The sequence below is a fragment of the Carassius gibelio genome, chromosome A9, assembly GCF_023724105.1.
Source record: "Carassius gibelio isolate Cgi1373 ecotype wild population from Czech Republic chromosome A9, carGib1.2-hapl.c, whole genome shotgun sequence".
NCBI classification, from domain to species: domain Eukaryota; kingdom Metazoa; phylum Chordata; class Actinopteri; order Cypriniformes; family Cyprinidae; genus Carassius; species Carassius gibelio.
In genome coordinates this window covers 21,434,884-21,450,792 of record NC_068379.1, presented here as the reverse complement: position 1 = coordinate 21,450,792, position 15,909 = coordinate 21,434,884, and the positions used below count along the sequence as shown (strand labels likewise).

Sequence of the window (15,909 nt, the reverse complement as noted above, 5' to 3'; positions counted from 1 at the left end):
TTGTTTATTTTTTTTTCAATTATTTATTTTCACACAAAATATGCTGCTCCATTAATGTTCAATACAACGTATATATATTCTTTTCTGCAATTGTACATTTTAGGCGCAGTGAATAGCACTTTTTTTCTAAAGGTTGTACCCTACTGTAGATGGGAGCTTCGGTGCTCTTCTAATCTGTCGTTCCGGTGATAGTAGGCGGGGGCGGGGCTCACAATGCTCTGAACACAGATGCTCTTCTGCTCTGAGCGTCAGTGTGAGGCGAACAGCACCATGACTGCGGACGCATACGACGTGATTGTGATTGGCGGAGGCATCTCAGGTTAGTGTCATCAAAATAGAGCATAAAACTTCATATAATCTCATTGCCGTTAACGCACTCTTAAAGTAACTTTATATCACTGAAGATTACAGTCTGATGATAGTATTGCTGAGTTATGATCGTCGTTATTGAGTAAAATAAGGCGCGCGACAGACCAGTGCTGAACGACTATTTCATTTCCTAAGCTTAAATGCCTTATAACAAGACTGCATTATGGCTGCGTTTACAAAATATTAATAATAATGCATATTTACGTTTTAAATAGGAATGTGTTAGTATGCCAAAAGGACGGGGTTAGTTCTGCAGACTTCAAGTGAATCTGCTCGCGATGTCACCTGAGCTTGCTTTTCCACTTCCGTGACATGATTATTTCATATTAATAACGCCAGGGGCAGAGACAGTAACAAGGCATGCAACAGTCTATACATATAATCCCCATTAACTTTTTTATACTCAACATCAAGATATTAGTTTAAAATATGCGTTTGTGTATAAAAGTGTTCTTTTAAAATCACGTTTACCCTCGCTAGCTCATTTAGAAAGGTACTGAAATGACAAAATTATATTAAAAAGTACAAATATTTCATAATTTTTTACATTTTGTCTAGCGTGTCTAGCATCTAGTCTAGTCTGCATTTATAATAATTATAGAAGCATATATTTTTGTTTATATGTGTCTAATGTGTAATGAATTAGCTACCCATTTTTCAATGTCAGCTACCCATCCTTGTTATGTTTTCTGGAGTACTTGATTCTGATTGGTCAATCACTTCTTTCATCAAATGAATAATGACCAGCAATGGTGTATAACTGATCATTCATCCGTGTGCTATTGTTTGATGTGTTTAATAATTTTAACTCAATATTTTAGCTCAGTCAGTATTTCATGGCCATATATTTTATTTGAAAAAGATCTATAGAAGTAATAGTCTTGTTAGATGCAACAGGTTTCTTAAAAAATGGGATTTTCACACCTGAGACGTCATCTTACGTGGAATGATATTGTATACTTAATTTAAAACTATTTCATATTTTATTATTTTATAATTATTATACATGCTGGTTTAATCGACACTGTTTCATTTTTCGATATTTATTTCCGTCAGCAATATTTCAAGATATTTCATAAAATATATTTTCTTAAAAGAAATTATTTTTCAAACGGCAAGATCATTTAAAATTAACTGGAAAATGCCAAAATAGTGTTTTAAAAATAATCCAAAATTATTTTTAATCCCCAAAATTCACATTTCCTTATATTTTATATACATTTAAACCTACACTGACTTCTAAAAAGAAAATTCCTTAAACCTGCATCAACTACCCACATACGCTGCAGTCCTTGCATGCACATATTTGTAATGCTCTGGTGCTCTTCATAGCCTGTGCTTAATCCATATAATACTAGTGTGAAACATAGCTTTGAATAATGTATATAGTTTATTTGACATAGATTGCAGAGAGATTCATATATATATTGTCTACTATAGGATGCAGTATTGATTAGAAAATACTGTAAGGAATCTGTAACAGTCAGTCCTACAATGTGACCTATTTTTTGTAGAGCAGCATGAAAGCACAGCATAATGTCCTAACGCTTACGACCTGACAGGAATTCCATTTATTTTGTGCAAACTGACTTGTTCCCACAGTGAATATTATGCATTATTATATAAAGGCATGACAATATAAACCCAGCTCAGAGGGAATGCACACTGGATGAAATCTTTCTTGTGTAAGAACAGCATTCTTGGAGACAGAACTGAGCAAAACAGCATCAAAATGTCCTCCTGATAACCTGCTGGAAATGTTATTTCTATTAATTCAGACTTTTTCGACAGTTTCAGTTTTATGTGATATGTAAACAAAGACCACAAAATCAAGTCAGATGTTTTATTCTATATACTGTAGTTAATTCTGTGTCTGATTGCATTGTAGCTCACAATTTAATATCTGCTGACCTTGATAGACTGCTGATTACTCATCTCAAACATTGTTTCAGAAAATGAAAGTGTGTGCTGTGCACTGAACCAGTCATACTACTCTGCTTGAAAAAAGCGAATTAATGTAAATCAGTCAATGTTATAATAAGGCCACACATTGTGCACCATAGACCCGGTATTATCCAATCCTGATTAGAACCTTTTTCACATCAGGACTGATTCCCTTCCAATATTGCACTTCATCGGAGGTGTGAGATTATTTATATATTCCCTCACTGGTCAAATGTACAGTGCAATTCATGCAATGGCATGTACGTTATGTTTCATGATATGCATTATCTGATTTGTGCACTATTTCATTTGAAAAAACCATGAATTCTGTGAATAGGATCCAGATATGACTTCATTTGACACATGAGGTAGAGAGAGACAAAAGATGTTTTCTCTCAAAATGCCTGTTATTGTACACCTGTTGAATATGCAGATGTGTTCCACCTGTTGGCCTTTTCTTATTTTAACCAAACTTTATAAAGTGGGTTGAAAAGAAATGCAACATTGCTTCGGGGACCTTTTAATAACGATCTCCCTGCAAATCCAATTACTATTTACAAAGCCACTTGAGGTGCTCGGGGTAGACAGCACATTGGCAGAGGTGGTAAACAAAACTGACAAATCATTTTTATGCTCCCTGGGATATTGGAAGAAATGACAGGAAATGTGTATTTGTGTCTGTTGTCAAGCGCCACAGGGGCTGTGCTTGACATAGAAAAGAGACAACTGATGCCTTTCAGCTAAACAATGGAAATGACACCTTTTACTCTTGTGACCTTATTGTTCCATGTCAACAACTGAATTAAATTGTCACAGTTTACATCTTATTCCCACGGTTGAAAACAAAGTGTGTCATTTCGTACAGCTCTAACAGTAGAGTTTTTAGTGGATTCTTTACCCATTTAAAATAAAAATCTTAAGTTGAGCTGTTTAGAAAAGTTATAGCACACCTCTTCTCAATGAGTCGATGAGTTTGAGATGTCATTGAAGTCCATAGTGCACATTGTGAGGGACAAGTTCCACGGCTAGTTTATTGAGATTGGTTCAAATCTCTCACCCTCTGTCACTGGTCAGAAAAACAGATAGTCCAGCCCCCAAATTCATGCCATTGGATCAACCAGTGCTGGACTGGTTGAGATGTTCACATTTACATATACATTTAATCCTTTAGCAGACACTTTTATCCAAAGTTTAAAATTTAAACAATAGAATGGAATAGAACAGAATAGAATAGGTAAGTGCTAGTAATAGGTGGTCAGGTGCTGGCGAAAAATGTCTGAAAAAGTCACTCTGTTTACCCTTGTCTGAGAAATCAACCTACAGATGACTTGTGTGTATCAAGTTGTTGAATGTGTGTATCAAGCTAGGAAAGGAGAAAGTGTTTTTGTGTAACAATTAACTTTATTAACTGCTTATATGTACAAATAGCTGTCAGAAACAGTTTGACAACTGAACAACCTGCAAGTGTTCAAATAAAAGCATTAGGGAGTTGTTTTGCTCAGAACTGTAGTAGCTCTCAGCAGCAGCTCTTATGGGTTGTGCAAGTGGAGGGCAAGAATTCCACATCTAATTATGGAGGATGTTGATGCTGATGCTTCCTGGTGGGTGTCCTGCTGTTGCTAAAGAACTTTGGCATTCCTATTTTGGAAGTCAGCCAGGAGAGTCCGGAAACATAGAGATTCACAGGCCATGTCGTAATGGGCTGCTTTTACATTGTGGTTTTGTGCTTATTGACACATTATATGATATGTGTCAATAAGCATTTTTTAACAATGGCTTTGCAAAGATGTATACTACCATTCAGAAGTTTAGGGTCAGTATGATCATTTATTTATTTACTTTTATTCAGCATGGACACATTGAATTGATCAAAAGAGACAGTAAAGACATGATGTTACAAAAGAATTGTATTTCAAATAAATCAATATTATACATCAAAATAAATCAGTTTTCAACATTGATAATATAAGAAATCTTTCAGGAAATTGGAATGATTTCACTGTTGCCATCACAGGAATAAATAATATTGTAAAATATATTCAAATAGAAAACAGTTATTTTATAAATGTCACTAATATTAAACAATATTACAGTTCTTTCTGTATCCAGCTGTATCCAGCTTTGCGGAGCATAAGATACTTAAAAAAAAACAACAACAACTTAAAAACATAACCAACCACAAACTTCTGAAAGGTATTGTGCAAAAAAACTTTGGACAGGTGTTCTCTTCCTGTCTAAGTGGGTAGACATTGCACAGAATTAGCTGTAAAATAAACCACACTTTATGCTGCTGTATTTGCTTAAAGGGGTCATATGATGCGATTTCAATTAATCCTTTCTCTTTGGAGTGTTACAATCTCTTGGTACATAAAGAACATCTGTAAACTTGCAAAAACTAATGTCTCAAAACCAAGATATATACTTTATAAAAGCTAAGAGTCAACAACTCCTACATAAAACAGCTCGTTCTAACACGCCCCCACATGTCTGGCGCTTCTGACTCACAGCCTGTAAGTACGTTTTTTTATATTTAAAGAATTTGTCACTGATGATTCAAACGCAAGTGAGTAGTGTAGAAAATCGCTTATTGTTTGTCGTTTCTACAGACATGGTTTTGTTTATGTAGCAGGATACACAACGCAATCCATAAAAGGACAGTTTAAGTCATTATAATCAGTAATTATGTCCCCACTGGATGCAACAAATGCCTTGTTTATAATGGTTTTATTGCTTTAGTTTTGTCGTAAGGGGCGTAACATTTCCATCACATGCTTGATTTATTTGGCCAATCACAACGCACTGGATAGCTGGCCAATCAGAGCACACCTCACTTTTTAGAACGATGAGCTTTGAAAAATGTACGCATTACAGAAAGGTGGGGCATAGAGGAGCAACAATAATGTACATTATGTGGAAAATAATGTTTTATATATATATATATATATATATATATATATATATATATATATATAGAAAATTAAACCGCATAAACACATTGCATTATACCAAATACACAACATAATGTTATTTTTAGCAACATCATATGAGCCCTTTAAAGTTCAACTTTGTCTCCTCAGACATGGCCGCATTGCCAGGTGTTGCAGTGTTCTTGAAAATTGCCAGCTGTCTTCTAAAAGACTTCTGGTTGCTTTGTCATTGCATTTCACAAATGTTTCAGTGCCTATTTAAAATGAATAAATCAGTGTTTATTCCAGTACTAGATACAGCTGTAGATCTCTGTGAAAACCAATTGCAAACATTGATTTTTAAAGCTCAGCATGTTTTGATGTATTTAGAATCAATGCTTTCATTCTTTAATATCTCCAGTCACTTTTTTTAGTATTCTTTTTAAAAATTTTATAAACCAAACATATGAACTTGGAAACACAGGTCTACAGAGTCCTAGAGCTAGGGAAATACTCAAATGCCTAAATGCCTTTTTTGCAGTGTCCTCTAAGCTTGTGCAAACAAACGTCATTGGTCTGTTTTTTTCCCCCTCTGAGCTGAGCAGAGAGGAGCCTGACTCCAGCTTGACTGGCTTTGTTATGCAACTTAAGATAATACTGCTCTGTTCCTCTCTAGACGAACAACTGTCCTTGGGGTTGCCAGGAGAACATGCCATTTCGCTGATCTCTGTGTAATTGCTTTTCAATAATGCATCCAAACGTCATTGTTGCAGCTTATTGGAGAGAGCAATTGCTTCTAGAAGAGCATGAAGCATGTGCCTGCTGTCACGTACACATTTTTTATATGCTGCATTAAATAAAATAAAAAAACATAATTTTCTTTGCATTGGATTATCTTGGTGCATATTTAAATCTGAGAAAGGAATGGAGCATGCTTTAATGTAGACAGGAAAATGGATTCAAGTTCCTGCGTGCAATTATTTGCAGGTCAGAGGATTATTCTATTATTATTTTATACTTTATACTATAATATATAAATTAATTTGTAGTATTTAAAACCATTATTTTTAGTTTATTTTTAATTTATTGAAATGGTGTTATCGGCATAACATGAAAATTATCCATTTATCGGTATTGACTTAAATTATAATATCGGTCCATTCCAAGCTTTTTTAATAAGTCAAAAAAACTCTTTCAAAATTCTGGTTACCTTTGTCTTGAATGAATGACGAATGAGCTGATTGATAAAGATGACATTCGTTTTTTAATTGAGAAATTCCTTGAGGGATGAACCACAGATTTAAAGGAGGTCTGTGTCACCTCCAGGGCTTGGTGACTCTTAATGTGTTGTGATAATCTGATTGGCAATTAGCACCAAAGCTGACAGACATAGCCTCCTAAATGTGATTCTTCTTGGTCTGTAATTGTAGGTTTTATCAGGTTCTGTAAGAGTGCAATCAAAGCAATTCGATTTAGATTGTAGCATTAACACAAAAGGCGATTTGTAATTTGATAGAGTTGTAGACCTGACCTTTCAAAGGAACAGAGTTGCAAACTAATCCTGGCTTATATTGGACAAGACATAATGATACAGAGAAAAGGTGTGGATGCTTTTGCCAAAGTCTTGAGAACAAAAATGTTAATAACATAGTTATTTCTTTTTTTCATATTATTTGTTTGCATTTCAATCAGTTGCATGCTTGAATTGAATATTTTAAATATGCATGCATATTTAGTTCTAGATTTCAGTATGAATGCAAATGATAGACTTTACTACTTCATGAAAAATTGTTTAAATGCTCATTTTAGTTAAATGTAGAAGGTTTGGTGGTCAACTGCCACATATAGCATATATCCTGTGCAACAGGAGAAGAGTGAATAACTCTGTTCTTACAGTACAAATTGATGCTGCATAAGATCAAGATCAGGCCTATAAGCTAGTATGTTGTGTGTTTTACTGTATTTACCTTTAGTTTAATGTCTTACTGAAAAGCCTAACCTTGTTATGTCATGTCAATTAGAGCAAGAGTGCACAGCAGATTCCTGTTCTCAGTGAATACAAGGAGGTAATTGGTATAGATTTACATTTGCCAAGCGACTGCATCTTTATATGTACTGTTGCCATGGAAACTCCATCCAGCCTGAGACTCTTGTTTCCCAGTAAACGGTCCCCTGAACCAGCCTCAACAGAAGCAGTGAATCCAAAAATATGTTGTTTTATCATGATCAGCTGGGTGAGAATTAGAAATGAATTGGGCAGAAATGCAAAGAAAAGAATAAAATGAAGAAAACAAAGACATTGAAGGAATGTATATGAGACTTTCACAGTCAGAGACAAGAATTCTTGGTAACACTTTATAATAACTGCATGCTATTAAACATTAGTTAAGCATTAGGAATTCATCATTTATAAAGCATTAATAGACATTTATAAGCAGTTTATAAATACAGATATAAATGCTTTATACCTGATTTAAAAGCATATCTATAATGTATTTAATAATTGTTTTTCATACTTTATTAATGATCAATTTATCATTTCTAAATTAAGTATAGCATTATTTACACACCAGTTATTAAGGAGTTGTCAGTGGTTCATAAGATCACCTAGAAATTATAAGTAAATGATAAATAAACTATTTAAATGTGCATTCATACATCTTTTTATTCAGACGTATAGTAATAGTTACTTATAGTGTTAATAAATGGTTTATTAACATGTATTTCTACTGTAATTCAGGGTTAATTCAGGTAGTTATAAAACATATGTAGTTGTTAGTTAACTATTTTTGTGAGCTCATCTAAAGTGAGGACTATTTATGCCTTGTAAAACTTTTACAAATTAGATTTAAAGGCTGTTAATATTTCTATGTTCTGTATCACTGTGTTGTGTTTGTTTCCGTTTTTTGTTTAGAAGATAACTGAGACTTTAAATATCCTTTATAAACGCTTTACAAGGCATAACTAGTCCTCACTTTAGATGAGCTCACATAAATAGTTAACTGACCACTACTAAATTACCTGAATTTACTACATTTCTTGTGATCTTATAAATCACTGGCAACTCCTAAATAACTGGTTTGTAAATAATGCTATACTTCATTGAGAAATGATAAATTGAATAAAGCATCTTTATTTATAAACTGCGTATTACTGTCTATTAATGCTTTATAAATTATGAATTATCTGTTTACTCATGCTTAATTAATGATTAATAGTGTGCAGTTATTATAAAGTGTTACCATCATAATTCAGACTTTATTTATAGCCACTTCCTATAAAATAGTAGTAAGCATTGCAATGTGTCATTTTACACTCAAATATAACTGTATCATTTGGCAACAATGCTAGTCTTAGGTTTTTATTAGTTCTTTTGCTTATTTTACAAAGCTTCTAGGGACTGTATTCCTGAGGCTTGGCTGTTTTGTGATTCATGGCTTGATCTTTTAAGCTCGTTTGGCTTGGCAGTATTTAACAAGATTGACTGCTTAAACTTAATCATTAGCTAAATTGTTAGCTACTGTTTTAATGTCTCCCACAGTATTTTTGATCAAGTTTAGAACATGAATAACTGCAACTTTGATAGTCAGTGAGCCTGAAAGGATAATTCATCCAAAAAAGAATAGCTCTGCAATTATTTACTCATCTTTATATCATTGTCGGCACTTATCTGGCAATTGTCAGTTTTTGCATCATACTTGTCCATCACTTCCTGAAGAACAAAAGGGATGGTGTTTGTGAAAACAATAATTATTTGTGTTAAGAAGTTTGCACAATTTTTTTTTATTTAAGGAATTTGTGGTTAAAGTCATGATGAAATGAAAGTAGCAGCAGAACTTTTCTTTCATATTGTGGCCTTCATCCAAGTGAAAAAAGGATGTCCAACTCTTGAGACGCAGTTGAATGACTGCTGCACAGATGTGGGCCCCTACTGAGAGAAGAAACATGAATGTAACCCAATGCATGTGTACTTAGACCAACAATGAAATTATTTTGCAGATTGAACACAAGAGCATGGCCTGTGTGAATGGTCCCAAATCTACAAGCAGAAATCTTTCTTAAGCTTAACCACACTTTGAGATGTTTACTGTGTGTGCTTTTACTATTACTGTCTCCAGTGTTTATTGTAAACATGTTGTTTTTATCAAGCTGTCGGTTAGCTTCATTTTTGTATTCAGGTCCATATGTGTGTTTAATTGGCAGTGGTGGAGATCAGTCAGTGTGGTCCCTTCAGGGCTGTGGTCCCTTCAAAGACCACAGCCACTATTGTGCTGCTGCCAACTTCAAGTTTTTTCTTCATTTCCTGACCATTTTATGTCTCTTAAAGAAGAAAATATATACTTATGTTGTGAGCCAGCTTTCTCAAACAGACCAACCTTTCACATGAGAGCTTTTTATGTTAAATGAATATCTTCAATTTAGTCAAGCAGTGACAAACAATAACAGTATGACATTGTTAATTGCTGAGAGTTTGATTGACAGGCGATCAGACCAATAATAATGCCAAATCTGCCATATTGTCCGACAAACAAACCAGACAGGAGAATAAATTTACATTGGTGGACTTGAACTTTAAAATAGTTGAAACGAGATACCTTCTGATGTTCATTCATGTTTATTTCGTGCTATAACTAGTAAAAAGGAAGAGATGATCAGTTCACGTGCCGCCTGAACTAAGCCAGTACTGCGATCTGTTACAACACATTAAACACATCTGTCGGTGCGTTGTCAGTCTTCTCTTTGCACTACGATGTATTTTTCACTGTATGAGAGCGCCATGGCTTGTCAGATGTAGCAACAGTAACTAAGGGGGACAGGTCTTTTGCGAAAGGTCAATTGCATAAATGTGTGAAATATGAGGACGTGTTGAAATGGCTCTATCTCTTTGGGATAAGACTTGAAAACCTCCTACTCACGCCACCTGGTTAAATAATCAGGTTTCACTGCGACGTATCTGACTGCGAGCTCATGTTGTTCTCGGCTTTGTTTCAGACTGGCCCTTTTTTGTTTTGCTTTTGTTGTAGTCCGAGCACCGAAAACATTACATTTCAATGTTTAAAAATCAGTGACGTTGTAAAATGTTACTTTTGTTGACAGTGTGCATTCGGAATCGTGGTGAAATGCCATGATGAACATGAGCAGAGGCAAAATCTTCTTTTTCCACACTGACAGCCACTCTCAGTTAGTGTTTGAGAGCCTCTTGACATTGTGCTGATGGATTTCTATAGTAACTGATGTATACATGTAATATTGTCTATGCTGTCTGAACAAACAAATCAGATCTCATCGCATGCTAAATAGATAGTCAATCATAAATATTGGATTTGAAAACCGAAATCCCCTTTGTGAGTTGTGTGAACAATGCCTTGTAGGCTTATATTGGATTTCTTTCTAGCTCTGTGGCTCAGCCAAAACATAATTTAGAAAAAAAACAATCATTTCAAGCCTGTCAGATATCAGACTTCACATCGGTGGCCAGGGATTGTAGGCCTCTGCGGTTTCTTTTCTACAGTGAGTATACAGAAAACAATCACCCCCTTTAAAATGATCACATTTAGCTGTATCGGCAATATTTCTGAGAGCATGAAGAATGATGGAGAGTGTTTCAGATGTTTGACCCATGTGTTTGGGTAAGCTGAGTCTGCCAATATCTCCTTATCAGAGGCAGTTTATAGTATTATATAAACTTCCAAGGTCATGCTTTGACCTCAGATGTTCTCTGTTTCATTGTCTCATCACTGTAGCTGTAACAGAATTTTAGAAAACGGGTTAATCTTTTCATTTATTTTTTTGTTTGAAAAAGAAATTTTAAGCATTGACAATGTATTATCCAGATGTCTATTGTTGTGTACTCCATCTGAAACGGTATTCAACTTTTATCTAAATGTTGTTTTTCCACATCTTTAGGTTTTATGATCACATATTAATCAGATTTTAATTTTCATAAGGGCAAGAAAACGACTTGTTTTTTATGAAATGATTGTGTGCTCTTGTTTTTGTGACATATCAGGACACAACTCTGTAGAATGACATGGGTATGACACAGGTATTAAAAGGAGAGGGTGACTTATGAGGACATAACCCATGTCCCCATTTTTCTAAACTCTTATAAACCATACAGAGGTTTTTTTGAGAAAGTAAAAATGCACAAAGTTTCCTGTGAGGGTTAGGGTTAGGTGTAGGGTTGGTTAAAGGCGATATAATATACAGTATGTATGTACAGTATTAAAACCATTACGCCTATGGGATGTCCCCACTTTTCACAAAAACAAACGTGTGTGTGTGTGTGTGTGTGTGTATTAATCTTTCCAGCATGGTAAAAAGTCATTAAATCTTATGAAATTCATAGGATAAATCTGTAAGGAGAGGAAGTGCTTATGTGTGTGTATTCAGGGTCAGGAAAGTCCTGTGAATTTGTAAAGTTGTGATTTTTGCTTGCAGAGAACCCAGTTCTCACTTGTTGTTTCTAGTTTTGAGCAAGGCATTGGAGGAAACTGTTGGTTTATTGGTCCGACACCATATTCACTGCTCAGCCTCAGGGGTTTAAACCGGAATCTCAGTGATCACAGGACAGATTTACTGAAAGATAAAAGTGGATTTATATTGATAGTGTTCCCCAAGAAACATGTTAGATGCTGTGAAGATTTTTTTCTTTTTTTTTGCTTTGTCATACCAATGACACAAAGGCTTCAAAAACAAAGCTAGACTCTGTGAGACTTTCAGGCTGGTTGATGGTGAGCATAAGAGACTTCTTTCAAAAACTTTAAAAAGGCTTACAATCTCTGAACATTTTTTTTATTTTAATGTTATGCTATTGTATTGCTTTGTTTTGTTTTCTTAATTATTTTTGTGGCAGTTTCTGGGAAAAGTTTGCAGGCCAAGTGAGAGCTACAGGCCAAACCAGGTTTGTTAAGAAAAAAAATATTATCCTTGTTGACATATAACATATTCTATGCCCTGCAGATTTCCACAGAGTTGGAAATGCCCACCATTCACAAAGTTCTACACATCCTCTATACCTTGCGTGTTCAGTAGATAGATGTATTGGCTAATTTGATTATACTTTCAGTTACTTATATGAATATGCCACTTTCATGCCCATTTGACAAATTTTACCAAGACAGACCCCTGTGTCTTCCCTTTATATGTTGAGGCAAATGACAGACAAATATTTCCACACCACAACTTGTTTTTACAAAAGACTTTTAAATATGTAGATGCTATTATTTTATTTTTTTACACAATAGAAAGCCACAGTCAGATAGGAACTGAACAACCTTTACTATTATCAGGACAGGAACAGTTTGAAAACATGTACTCTGAAATGTACTCTTAAGCTCCGTTTTAGCATTTAGCCAGAGTACAGATCTGTTCTTATGCTTCAAATTCAAATAAGTTCAAATTCATTTCCCGTTCTCTCCTCATCATCTTCTGAATAAAAATACGTTTTCTTAAAGACCAATCTATCAGATATTTTTACATATTCACTGTCTACTAAATCTTACAGTCTGCATTTTACATTCCCATTTCACAGGTCTGAGTGCCGCCAAGCTGTTGGTGCAGAGCGGCCTGAATCCTGTGCTCCTGGAAGCCAGAAATCGCGTTGGTGGAAGAACCTACACCGTTCAGGTAAGATACTCATGTGAAGCAAATTAAATTACTGCATTGTACAACACACGGTCTGCTTTTACGTGTGATAGGAACATGAGTCTGTTGACTATAGTCACAACTAGGCGTATTTATTGTTTTAACAATGTGCAACATGTCACTCACAAAACATAAACTCACATACACTCCTTGTGATGCAACGTCTGTGCTACTTCTGCACTGCAAAAATAGATATAGTTGATACTGGTTTAATGTGAATTAGTAACTATTTCATTGTGAATCTGACCCAAATTTTGTGTGCTTTTTAGAATAAGGAGACGAAATGGGTTGATCTGGGAGGAGCGTACATTGGGCCCACTCAAAACCGCATCCTGAGAATAGCCAAACAATACGGCGTGAAAACATACAAAGTCAACGAGGAGGAGTCTTTGGTTCACTATGTGAAGGTAAACCTCAGTGAAGGCTTACACGTGTAGCAGATCAGACTTATTACCGTATCAAAAGCAAAATATCTGTGTAATTCAAACAAGATTTTTCCCCTGTCTCAAACTCCAGCTCTCTTCACAGCCTCAGGCCAGAGATTCAGCTAATAATACGGCCTTTTGTTTGAGCACACTCATGTCTAAATGCACAGGAAGTCAGAGCTAGCCCTGGTTCTCTCAGCTGAACAGGGCTGAATATAGAGACCCTACTTCACATTAGTCTGCTGCGCTCGAGTCTGGAGATGCTAATCGCTGCCTGAAGGAAGTCTGTAATATGGTTTCAGACGCTTGGAGTGGGTAAGAAGGGCAGAACTCAAGAAACCAGCCTCCCCTCCTCCTGCCCCATATTTAATTTGGGGAGACGCATCACTGCCCTTAGCACATGCACACTGCATGACCTTATTAGATTTGGCTGTAGATTCAGCGTCTTCGCCGCTCTGACCCTGCTGTTACAGAAATAAATCACTGGATTCTTAGTACTTCTCTTTATTCCGTGGGCTTTACTGCTTTTAGTGGTCATATTTCATAAGAAAAATGCAGGTGGTTTTAAAGTTATCATGGTAAATCAGAAGGATTCTTGAGATGGAGACCAGCAAAGCGACAACTCACACATATTCAAGAAGGCAGTGTACACTAGGGCTGCAGCTATCGATTCTTTTTGTAACCGATTAATCTAGCACTTAATCGATCGATTAATCGAGTAATCGGATAAAACGATTTGTGTGTGTTTTTGAACAACCAAAACAAATAATGCATAACAAAAATGATGTGGCTGTAAAATGAACAAGCATTTGGCTTTTATTTCTCAACAGAGGTATTTATTTCCAAGTCCAAAAGTTTGGCTCCAAAAGTTAAGTGCCAAGTTGGCATTGCCAACAATTATAGAACAATGTACAGTTAAGTGAACTTACTGTAACATGTATAACATGTATTGTAAAACTAATATGAATATAAACTTAGTTTTTTGTCTTCTTAATACACAACATTACAAAAAAATGATTGCACCTTCTGCAAATTTAGTTTAGTTAACCTGAGAACAAAAAATGAATATAAAATATCAAGCCAAACAGGTACACAATGTATAAAATGTATAAAAAAAATTATGTAAATAAAACAATTATAAACAATTATAAATAATAAGCTGTAATCTCAAAACAAACATCAAAATGTACGTGTGCGTGCGTGCGTGTGTTTGTGTGTGTGTGAAGGGGTTCTTTTTTTAGGCTATACTCTCTTGCAATTGAACGTGATAGTTACGTTTACTACTTTAAAACGTCATCAAAGTTAAACATCATATCTAGTCAAACCGCATCACGACATCGCTACAAATGCAGTATGGGATTAAAATCAGCGAACATCAATAGGCTTAGACTATGTTAACTTACCTTGTTTCAGCGATGCTTGGTGAAACAGCATAGAGTGGATGTCTTCTGTTCAGATGCTGAATCATGGAAGATGTGCTGTTGTGGTATGCCAGCTCTATTTTGCAGTAGAGACACTGCACCTTGTTCTCTTCTTTATTAAGTGTGTAATGATCCCACACTTTAGACAATTTCTGCCGTTTATTTATAGATCTATTCTCCGCCATCGCGCCAACTAAATTCAAAAGGTCCGTGTGAATAAACGGTCCCTGTGACACAATCAAATCCCTGCGCCGCGCGTATAGTGCGCGTCATAGGAATTTAACGAGGCTTCGAGGCAGAGTTTTTGCCTCGAGGAATTTTTGTAATCGAGTAACTCGAGGAATCGTTTCAGCCCTAGTGTACACAGAGGGAAAGGTCATGGTGGAGATCCATTGGAGTGTTCATTGTAGATTATGTCAGGAGGGAACTGGATTTCAGCTGCTGTGGAAAAGACCCTTTGGCATGTTTCCCAAAATACTTTGCTTTCCCCAGCAGAATAGTTAACTGTGTAACACAATACCATCACATCTATACATTATAAGTGTAAATATTTGGTTAATACTGAATATTTATAAGATTTATAAGATCTGAAACTTTTAACTTTGCTTTCGGTCTCAATATCGTTACAATGGCTAATCGCTCAATATTAGAAATCAGGAATGTGAAAGTTGTATAATCTTGTATAATCTTGTTAAAAAAATGAAATCTGTGGATCTAAACATTTGACTTTTTTTTTTGTCTGTTGAACACAAAAGGAGACATTTTTGCAGAATGTGCAGGCTGTTCTTTTCTATGCAGTTACAATAATTGGCATTTTTAAGCTTTGAAAAACAACAAAAACATAAAATATCATGAAAGTGGTCCAGATGTCTCCTGCACTTTATTCCATAATTCAAGTCATATGATAGCTAGTTGTTTCAGTGGTCAATTAAATGTAGTGAGTCTAAATTTGAGATCAGTTTAATGCATCCTTGCTGAATAAAAAGTGAATTTCTTCTAAAAAATGAAATACAAAATCTTATTGACCCCAACATTTAGTAGTGTATGTTTGAGGAAATCACCTTCTGTCTTCCACAGAAGATGATAAAGGGTGAATTATCATCAATTATTCATCAATCCCCTTTATTGTTTTAATAAACAATACAATAAACATTTCTATAAAAATACAACCCCTGCATTACAAGTCACAATCCTTGG

General features: G+C 35.2%; 1 protein-coding gene across 1 annotated transcript in view; it reads left to right on the top strand.

Annotated features, from left to right (window-relative positions):
* The first annotated feature begins 203 nt into the window (after positions 1-203).
* The window catches only part of LOC128019948 (amine oxidase [flavin-containing]-like), a 30,532-nt gene continuing 14,826 nt past the window's right edge, over positions 204-15,909 (top strand). The window contains exons 1-3 of the mRNA XM_052606372.1: positions 204-319; positions 12,754-12,848; positions 13,136-13,273. Of these exons, the coding sequence (XP_052462332.1) occupies positions 229-319; positions 12,754-12,848; positions 13,136-13,273 (324 nt within the window). The 5' untranslated portion in view covers positions 204-228. The remainder of the gene's footprint in view (positions 320-12,753; positions 12,849-13,135; positions 13,274-15,909) is intronic.